General features: G+C 45.0%; 1 protein-coding gene across 1 annotated transcript; it reads left to right on the forward strand.

Annotated features, from left to right (window-relative positions):
* The first annotated feature begins 457 nt into the window (after positions 1 to 457).
* Positions 458 to 8256, forward strand: LOC120045885. Its single transcript, XM_038990814.1, has 4 exons — positions 458 to 518; positions 7282 to 7551; positions 7647 to 7751; positions 7871 to 8256. Exons 1-4 carry the CDS (start codon positions 458 to 460, stop codon positions 8254 to 8256), a joined length of 822 nt encoding a protein of 273 aa, XP_038846742.1.
* The last annotated feature ends 2397 nt before the right edge of the window (positions 8257 to 10653 follow it).

Genomic DNA, 10653 nt, shown 5'->3' on the forward strand with positions numbered 1-10653 from the left:
AGACGGATGGCTCAGATGGCGCTGGGCAGACGGATGTCTCAGATGGCGCTGGGCAGGCAGGCAGCTCAGACGGCGCTGGGCAGGCAGGCAGCTCAGACGGCGCTGGGCAGGCAGGCAGCTCAGACGGCGCTGGGCAGGCAGGCAGCTCAGACGGCGCTGGGCAGACGGCCGACTCTGACCTGCTGAGGCGCACAGTAGGCCTGGTGCGTGGTGCCGGAACTGGTGGTACCGGACTGGAGACACGCACCTCAGGGCTAGTGCGGGGAGCAGGAACAGGGCACACTGGACTCTCGAGGCGCACTATAGGCCTGGTGCGTGGTACCGGCACTGGTGGTACCGGACTGGAGACACGCACCTCAGGGCGAGGGCGGGGAGAAGGAACAGTGCGTACAGGGCTCTGGAGACGCACAGGAGGCTTGGTGCGTGGTGGCGGAACTGGAGGTACTGGGCTGGAGACATGCACCACAGGGAGAATGCGTGGAGGGGGAACAGGGATCTGGAGACGCACTGGAAGCCTGGTACGTGGTGTAGGCACTGGTGGTACTGGGCTGGAGACACGCACCTCAAGGCTAGTGCGGGGAGCAGGAACAGGGCACACTGGACTCTCGAGGCGCACTATAGGCCTGGTGCGTGGTACCGGCACTGGTGGTACCGGACTGGAGACACGCACCTCAGGGCGAGTTCGGGGAGAAGGAACAGTGCGTACAGGGCTCTGGAGATGCACAGGAGGCTTGGTGCGTGGTGCCGGAACTGGAGGTACTGGGCTGGAGACACGCACCACAGGGAGAGTGCGTGGAGGAGGAACAGGGCTCTGGAGACGCACTGGCAGCCTGGTGCGTGATGTAGGCACTGGTGGTACTGGGCTGGGGCGGGAAGGTGGCGCCGGATATACCGGACCGTGCAGGCGTACTGGCTCCCTTGATCACCGAGCCTGCCCAACCTTACCTGGTTGAATGCTCCCCGTAGCCCGACCAGTGCGGGGAGGTGGAATAACCCGCACTGGGCTGTGTTGGCGAACCGGGGACACCATGCGTAAGGCTGGTGCCATGTATGCCGGCCCGAGGAGACGCACTGGAGACCAGACGCGTTGAGCCGGCTTCATGGCACCTGGCTCAATGCTCACTCTAGCCCGGCCGATACGTGGAGCTGGAATGTACCGCACCGGGCTAAGCACACGTACAGGAGACACCGTGCGCTCTTCCGCATAACACGGTGTCTGCCCGTACTCCCGCTCTCCACGGTAAGCATGGGAAGTGGGCGCAGGTTTCCTACCTGACTTCGCCACACTACCCTTTAGCCCCCCCCCCCCCCCCCCCCAAGACATTTTTGGGATTTCTTCTCGGGCTTCCAGTCACGCTTCCGTGCTGCCTCCTCATACCACCGCTCCTGGGCTTTAGCTGCCTCCATCTCTTCACGAGAGCGGCGATATTCTCCAATGTGAGCCCAGTGTCCTTTACCCTCCAAAATTTCCTCCAATGTCCAGGAGTCCTGTGTAGTGGGCCGCTGCTGCTGCTGTCGCTGCTGCCCGTTGCTACGCTGCTTGGTCCGAGTTTGGTGGGTGGTTCTGTAACCTCCCGGGTGGCGCAGTGGTCTAGGGCACTGCATCGCAGTGCTAGCTGCGCCACCAGAGTCTCTGGGTTCGCGCCCAGGCTCTGTCGCAACCGGCCGCAACCGGGAGGTCCGTGGGGCGACGCACAATTGGCATAGCGTCGTCCGGGTTAGGGAGGGTTTGGCCGGTAGGGATATCATTGTCTCAGTATATAAAATGTATGCACTCTACTGTAAGTCGCTCTGGATAAGAGCGTCTGCTAAATGACTAAAATGTAAAATGTAACGCCAGCCTTCCTCCTCTTCGTCTGAAGAGGAGGTGTAGCAGGGATCGGACCAAGACGCAGCGGAGCTCGTGTTCAACATGATTTTAATAAACAAGACAAAACTGTGAACACAAAATAACAAAATAACAAATGTGGCAAAACCGATACAGTCCTTTCTGGTGCAGACAAAACACAGAGACAGGAAACAACCACCCACAAATCCCCAACACAAAACAAGCCACCTATATATGATTCTCAATCAGGGACAACGATTGACAGCTGCCTCTGATTGAGAACCATATTAGGCCAAACACAGAAACAGACAAACTAGACACACAACATAGAATGCCCACCCAGCTCACGTCCTGACCAACACTAAAACAAGCAAAACACATAAGCACTATGGTCAGGACGTGACATATGCTAGTTAGCTAGCAACATCTGCAAGCACAGCAATCCACACAGAGGCGCATGCAATTATTGTCAGGTAACGTTTCACGCTGTGACATTTTTTACAGCATGACGTCACATTCACAACACGAACGACGACGAACCATCAAACAGGCAAAGCATCAATACAGGACTAAGATCACATCGTACTACACCGGCCCCGACGCTCGTCGGATATGGCAGGGCTTGCAAACTATTAAAAACTACAAAGGGGAGCACAGCCGAGAGCTGCCCAGTGACATGAGCCTACCAGAGGAGTTAAAGGTCTTACTCACATTGGCTGTGGAGAGGGATGATCACACAGTCATCCGGATCAGCTAATGCTATCATGCATGTTTCAGTGTTACTAGCCTCGAAGCGAGCATAGAATTCATTTAATGCAACCGCTGTGTCAGATTTCAAAAAAGCTTTACGGCATAAGCACACCATGCGATAATCTGAGTACAGCACTAAGCCACCATACAGATACCCGCCATGTTGTGGAGTCAACAAAAGTCAGAAATAGCATTATAAATATTCACTTACCTTTGATGATCTTCATCGGAATGCACTCCCAGGAATCTCAGTTCCACAATAAATGTTTGTTTTGTTCGATAAAGTCCATAATTTATGTCCAAATACCTCCTTTTTGTTTGCGTGTTTAGTCCAGTAATCCAAATGCACAAGGCGCGAGCACTAAGTCCAGACGAATAGTCAAAAAAGTTATATTACAGTTCGTAGAAACATGTCAAACGATGTATAGAATCAATCTTTAGGATGTTTTTATCATAAATCTTCAAAAATATTTCAACCGGACAATGCCTTTGCCTTTAGAAATTAAAAGGAACGGAGCTCACGCTCACGGCTGCGCGCGTCTAAACTCAATGCTTTCTGCCAGACCCCTGATTCAAACAGCTCTTATTTGCTCCCCCTTCACAGTAGAAGCCTGAAACAACGTTCTTAAGACGGTTGACATCTACTGGAAGCCGTAGGAAGTGCAATCGGGCCACATTTTACACTGTATATTGGATTGGCAATCACTTGAAAAACTACAAACCTCAGATTTCCCACTTCCTGGTTGGATTTTCCTCAGGCTTTTGCCTGACATATGAGTTCTGTTATACTCACAGACATCATTCAAACAGTTTTAGAAACTTCAGAGTGTTTTCTATCCAGATCTACTAATAATATGCATATATTAGCTTCTGGGCCTGAGTAGCAGGCAGTTTACTCTGGGCATGCTTTTCATCCAAACATGAAAATAGCGCCCCCAGCCATAAGAAGTTAACCTCTCTTGGGTATGTGGGACGTTGGCGTCCCACCTCTTCAACAGCCAGTGAAACTGCTGGGCACCAAATTCAAATACAGAAATACTCATTATAAAAATTCAGAAAACAAAACATATTTTACATAGGTTTAAAGATGAACGTCTTGTGAATCCAACCACGGTGTCATATTTAAAAAATGCTTTACGGCGAAAGCATACCTTACGATTATTTGAGAACATAGCCCACTAGACAATTCATTACAAACAGTAACCAGCCAAGTAGAACAGAGTCAGAGTCAGAAATAGAGATAAAATTAATCCCTTGCCTTTGATGATATTCATATGGTTGCACTCAGCAGACATTCATTTACTCAATAAATGTTTATTTTGTTCGATAAAGTCTCTTTATATACAAAAACCTCCGTTTTGTTCGCGCGTTTTCTTCAGTAATCCACAGGCTCAAACGCAGTCAAAACAGGAAGACAAAAAAATCTAAATTGTATCCGTAAAGTTCATAGAAACATGTCTAACGATGTTTATAATCAATCCTCAGGTTGTTTTTAGCCTAAATAATCGATAATATTTCAACCGGACAATAACGTCGTCAATTTAAAAGGTAAACAAGAATTGCTCTCTCTCTGTCGAGGGCATGAAAAAGCTCTGTGACACTTTAGTGTCCAGTCATTCCGAATGCTCTTATTCCCTCATTTTTCAGAATACAAGCCTGAAACTATTTCTAAAGACTGTTGACATCTAGTGGAAGGCATAGAAACTGCAGTTTGAGTCCTAAGTCAATGGATACTGTAATGGCATTTAATAGAAAACCACAAAACCAAAAAAAAAAATACTTCCTGAATAGATTTTTCTCAGGTTTTCGCCTGCCAAATCAGTTCTGTTATACTCACAGACACCATTTTAACAGTTTTGGAAACTTTTGAGTGTTTTCTATCCAAATCTACCAGTTAAATGCATATTATATCTTCTGGGTCCGAGAAGCAGGCAGTTTAAATTGTGCATGCATTTCATCCAAAATTCCGAATGCTGCCCCCTACCCTAGTGAAGTTAAGGTCATTCATATGTATTGTAACAGCACAACTAACAGAGGAAAAGTGATCAAGTATTGGGTTAGCGGTTTACAATATTGCTATAATTTACTTCGGATCCTGACCTCTCTTGGCTCCCCCCTCCTCAATCATAGCTTTCATTATCATAGCTTTCTTTTGAACGTACGTATCGCTAGGATTGTATGAAAATCCATATGTAAATGTTTAGGATCCTAAGAAAAGTCAGGTGTGAAACATGAAACTTAAACGTTAAATTAGATCTGTAAATGTAGAAACCCTATGTTAGAACTATGAATGACCATTTACACATTCAATTATTTTCTTTACGTCTCCCTTTACTCAGTTACAGATATTTTTTATACGTACAAACTTTTGTCAATAATGTGGCGTGATCCGAAGGACATGAACCGAACGTAGCTAGTCGAAGTTAGTTATTCAGTCAAGCAACTCTAGCCCAGACGAGAGAGATTAAAGTAGATGTCACACGTCAAAATTTGATGGATGACCCTATGTGAACCTATGTGACCGCTATGTGAACCTAAGGGGCTGCCTGTCAGGACATCCTGATGGTTAGGTGGGGGTCTTTGGGTAAGGGTCCAGTTGTCAGGTCAACCGGTAATGATTTATGACCCAAGCCTGATTTATGACCCTATGTAATGATTTATGACCCTATGTCATGTAGAAGGGTGCATGTCAATATTTGGGTTTCAGGTCAGGACATCGTGGTGGTTAGGGGGGTAGGGTTGAGTAAGTGACCAGGTGTCAGGTCAACCTGTTTCTCACGGTTTGGGGGTGGTTAATGCCCCTTATAAAGCGGCTGAACAATACCTGTTTAAGCCTGTACATGATAACCCCCCTGAATATTAAACAAAAATGACACCTATGCCAATTTTAGGGATGTTATGCACGGCTTGTCATGAACCCAGTGACCAAAGCCTTGAAAAAGTTCTGTGTGAAGCTCCAGAATGTTTTAAAGGATTTTTGGGTACGAGTGAGGGCCACATGTCTTACATATTCCACCCGGAGGATTCTACGGTAAAGATATTCACAGACAGTGGACCCAAACCCCTTTATCAGGCAAAACCTGGGAGTTTTCCCCCGGCTCTGGGGATGAGAGAATGGCTAAACATCAGGCTGGCGCTTTGTAAAATTGAACAGGTCCTGAGTGGTACAAATGTGCCAGGATATGCTTTGGAAGAACAGGTCTGCGGCCGCAGTGATCTCAAGGCTCTAAGAATTGCTTCAATGGACTATAGCCCTGACAACAAAGTGACAATTTTAGCCTGTGACCTTTATGATAAGTCTAATGCTACAAAGTCTGTCAATTCTCCTGTAGCTTCCAGAGCACGCAAACATGTAAACTTTTTTATTCCTGTGTTTAGTTTTAAATGGGTGGATTATCCAATTTTCATAACCCTTATGAATAAGCTGGACATTCTCTTCCAAAATGGTGAACAGTTACAGCGCTGGGCGAGGCTTTCCTTGAGACAGAGTCAAGACCAAAAGGCCAGACGTCGGATCTACCCCTGGAGTGAAAACTTACCAAGTGTTGCTGAGCCTGGCAAGAGATCCCGGCATTTTGATGACCAACTAGACACTGACAATGGGGGGTGGTTGCATCAGATCCCTGGATCTGTAAGAACGGCATTGTAAAATACCTTAATAATGTAAGGCTATAAAATGTATGTACTAAATATTTTGAATGAAATAAATGGTTTTAAAATCAGAATCTTACCATGTCAGGAACTCTCGCGTTTGTTCACTCTTAGCGCAGTCGGTCCCTGAGAAAAAAACTTGCGCAATGTGCGCGCGTGTGTGTGTGTGTGTTTCAAAAACAGAGAAAAAAGGGTCGGGTGTGTTTGTTAAAAAAATACCCTTGCATCTGCGCTCAAGGCTCTCTATGCATGGGGGTCGTTTGAAACCAAGGTTTACACTATCTGGCAAAACAGATGCCTAAAAGTCATTCAGCCCAGCGATGTCGAGACCTCCCCACCCCCAGCATCTAGATGCTAGCCCCCGGAGATTTTAGAATATCAAAAAGATACCTAATGTTTAGACACCCCCCCAATACCCTATGTTTGAACCAAATGGCAGGTGTTTGAACCACATGTCTTAGGCTTCAAAGATAACTTTGAGGCGGTTTTAGCGCGAAAAAATACGACACCACGCGAGTCATACGGCTACAAAAGCTAAGCAAAACAGGTCCCCCTGTTAGCTTCGTTTTCGCGCAGTTACCCTACAGCATTCCCCCAGGAATAGTTATCGGACGGACCCCGTTAAAAAAGATCATCTGGTAAAAACCCTCCTCATGGATATTTCTCAAGGTTAGTTCTTGAAATAAATATTTACATATGCTATATATTAGATTTGTTTGTTCTTGGGTATTGTTTGAAAACGTTGTATGTTATAGAAATATTAAACAGGCCTTAGGGCCCGGATTCTTAACGTATAAAATGTCAATATTAGCTAAAATGATTAGAGCTTTAATATTATCTAATGTTTTTTTAGAGTCTCAAACCTTCACTCAGATTCTCCGAGATATAACTGAACTCGAACCGGCCGTAGGGTCTCCGGAACAAATTGCTTACATCCCAACGCCGACCCTGAATTGTAGTAAGTAAGATTCAAGAATTCCGTAAGAATATTTATACCTTAAAAACAAAAAGTGTAGGCATCTTATATTAAAAGTTATTTTATGTGTTTACAGCTGAAATACATCCTAGAACGGGTGCCATAGGGAGTCTACACGGTTTCTGTGAAGGATATGCCTACGAGACAATTGTGCCCTACTCCCAGGATGTATTTACACACAAGCCGCAAACAGAGACTTTAAACGGCCTGTCAACTCCCCTGACCCAGGACCGTTGGACGCCCCCTATTAAACACCAACGGACAATCAGGGCCCAGATCCACAGGTCCGCTTCACCCGAACAATACTACTGGGAGGGTATTCACGAGACAGCGTTACAAGGACAAGGTATGAATCAATTATCATTTATATATATATTTTATTTTTATGCCTGAATATGTTTAAACATGGACTAATGGTGTTTTTTTTTTTTTTACTTTCAGGCTCACAAGCTACAGACCAGGCAGATGCTATAATTAGGGTTGCCCAAAGACATGTTCCCGAGTTCTCAGAGCTTCTTCAGAACAGCCCTCTTCAAAAAAGCCGAGGTATTTAATTAATGTATTGTTAATATATAGGCTTATATCTGAAATGTATTTTACATTTTTATCAAACATATTTTAGGGTTAATAACCTATTTTTCTGTATGTATTATTTTTTAATGCAGACTCCTCGCCGGCTTATAAAGACATCCAAGAAGCTACACATCTAGATCCCGAAGAGGCGCCAAAGACCCCAGTCACCAGAACAGCGAAGCCTGATGATTTCAAAGTTTTAAATGACATTTCTGAGGTAGACGATTTGATGTTCTGTGAAGTGGCCAACCTTATTGAAGCGGCCAATTCTGGTGGGGCAACAGCCTCTTGTGAAATAGACCAAGCCGTGCTTTTCAAGGCTTTTACACAGGGTTTAAAATCACGAAAGGCTTTACTTCAACGTCGTATGGGTATTCTATTCGAACATCAATACAATCAGGATGTGTCATTCTGGCGTAGAGAGCTTCCCCGCATGTTAAACAACAGTAGGGTTAAAACAATCAAATACCTCCGTTAAAAAACACATATGTAAAAAAAAAAAAAAAAAAACACAAGCACACACATCCTTAAGTAGAGAAATGGCGCCCCCTATAGACCTAAGCGAGACAATTGAAACCCTCTTAGCGGAAATCCCTACAGAGCTCCAAGATATAATTAACCATATGAATGATTCTGGGCTAATTGACATAGGGGCTATAGATGAAAACCTATTATCCCAGATTCCCTCCGAACTCATTGAAATTATTACACGTATGAATGAGTCAGGGTCTGCAGATGAAAACAGGTTATCACAGATACCCGAATCAATCATATCTTTAATTACCCAGATGAACGAGAGCCCAAGGTTTAATTCTGCACCCCCTACACCTCTAAGCCATCCTTTAACACCCTTGTTCGAAGAGGAAACCCAATACGATGTTTTTGAACAGCTGAACAAATGTCTATCAAATCTGGAGCGGGAAGGTCTTGATCACAATGTACAGAACGAAAGCCCTAGGTTTAATTCTGCACCACCTACACCTCTAAGCCAGCCTTTAACACCCATGTCTCAAGAGTCTGAAACCCAATACGATGTTTTTGAACAGTTGGACAATTGTCTAGCAAATCAGGATGGGGATGGTCTTGATCGCAGTGAACATGTTTTGTATCGAAATAAATTCCACAATATTGAGGTTCGACAGTTTTTCAATTTCGCATGGGGGGGTCAGATTCGGGAATATGCTGTGTTTTACGTAATGCTTATGGACACTTTGAATGAACTGGTAGATAGAGTTAGAGCTTATAGCCAACCAAGGGATACCTTACAGTTGGAAATTTTTGGAGACAGTCTGCAGAGCCGTGTGTCGCTTATTTTAAATAGGGGTGAAGCAGATCTTGAACAATTTGTTAACCTGCTAGAACGCCTTGTTCAGTCAAATTTAAACGTGCTAGCAGATAGGACCCTCGAACTTGTAGTACAATTAGTCCGGCCACCACAAGGGGGCGGCGGGCAGAGACGTAAACTCGATAGCCTGATGCAGTCCGAAATCATAAGCAATAAAAAGGCCTACCTCATAATCGTTCACAATCATGGTAATAAGCTATGCTTTGCCATAGGTTTGGCCCACTTACTCAGCCCAGGATGTACAGAGCGCGAAGCGTTACAGAAAGCTCAAGAGCTACAAAAGGCTGTGGGTTTAGGTATACAGGAGGCTGTGGCTTTCTCAGACATAGGCAAATTTGAAAACTTTCTGAATATCAAGATTGTGGTTTTGTACCACAGCAGGGCTAATGACGCTCTCTTGAAGTTCCAAAATATACAAGAGCCACACCCTAAGACTATGTACTTTTATGTGCAAAATGAGCATTACTATGCCGTAACTAACATCACAGCATTTTTAGGCGCCCCATATGTCTGTCCAGCCTGTCATACCGGCTACACCCGCAAGGGGGGGCACTCGTGCCGTTATAACTGTTCAGTATGTCTGGATAAACATTGCCCTATGCAACCGCTAAACTTGACACCCTGTGAGGATTGTCACCGCACATGTCGTTCGGCCTACTGTTACGAAAAACACAAAACTGAAACATGGCACCCCAAGGCCTGTAAATCTGTAAGCATTTGTGACATTAACAAGAAATGTCCAAAATGTCATTGCAATTACAACCTTAAAATAGACAGCCCTAAACCCCATGTTTGTGGAATCATACATTGCCCAATCTGTAAAGGGCCCTTGAAAAGCAGAGACGCAGAAGTTGTTCAAGAAGTAACACATGAGTGTTACATTCAGCCCTTGGCTGAAGATGAACATACAGAGAAATATGTTTTTTATGATTTTGAGACAAATCAGCAATCAGGGGTTCACTTGCCTATTTTTGTATCTACCATGACTTTCACCGGTGAAAAGTGGTCGGCCGAGGGGCCCGATTGCGCCCGACTCTTTCTAAAACATTTTAGAAAGGCCCAGTACAGAAACTTCACGTTTATAGCTCACAATGCGCGAGCCTATGACTCCTATCTGCTTCTGAACCCTTTGATACAGCAAGGCGTGGCGCCCAGTGTCATTGCTCAAGGGAGTAAAATCTTATGTTTTGTTGACCACGCCTTCAAACAGAGATACATTGACAGCTTAAGCTTCTTACCCATGAGATTGGCTCAAATGCCAGAGGCCTTGGGTTTTGAAAACTCGGTCAAAGGCTATTTCCCCCACTTCTTCACATCTGAGGAGAATCTACATTATATAGGAGCTTATCCAGCCCCCGAAATGTACGGTTGTGATCAAATGTCTACCAAAGAGCGTGAGAAATTCATGACGTGGTACGAGACAGTAAGACATGGAACTTTTGATTTTCATAAAGAGATGGAATCATACTGTGACAATGACGTGGTTATACTACGTGAAGGATGCCTCAGATTCAGAGAAGAGGTAATCAA

This window comes from Salvelinus namaycush, chromosome 4 (assembly GCF_016432855.1).
Source record: "Salvelinus namaycush isolate Seneca chromosome 4, SaNama_1.0, whole genome shotgun sequence".
In the NCBI taxonomy this organism is placed as follows: Eukaryota; Metazoa; Chordata; class Actinopteri; order Salmoniformes; family Salmonidae; genus Salvelinus; species Salvelinus namaycush.

Coding starts and splice junctions, on each gene's coding strand:
- LOC120045885 (XM_038990814.1), top strand. CDS start 458: ATGCACCACAGGGAGAATGCGTGGAGGGGGAACAGGGATCTGGAGACG. Junction 519..7,281: donor GGAGACGCACTGGAAGCCTG/GTACGTGGTGTA, acceptor ATGTGTTTACAG/CTGAAATACATCCTAGAACG. Junction 7,752..7,870: donor CCCTCTTCAAAAAAGCCGAG/GTATTTAATTAA, acceptor TTTTTAATGCAG/ACTCCTCGCCGGCTTATAAA.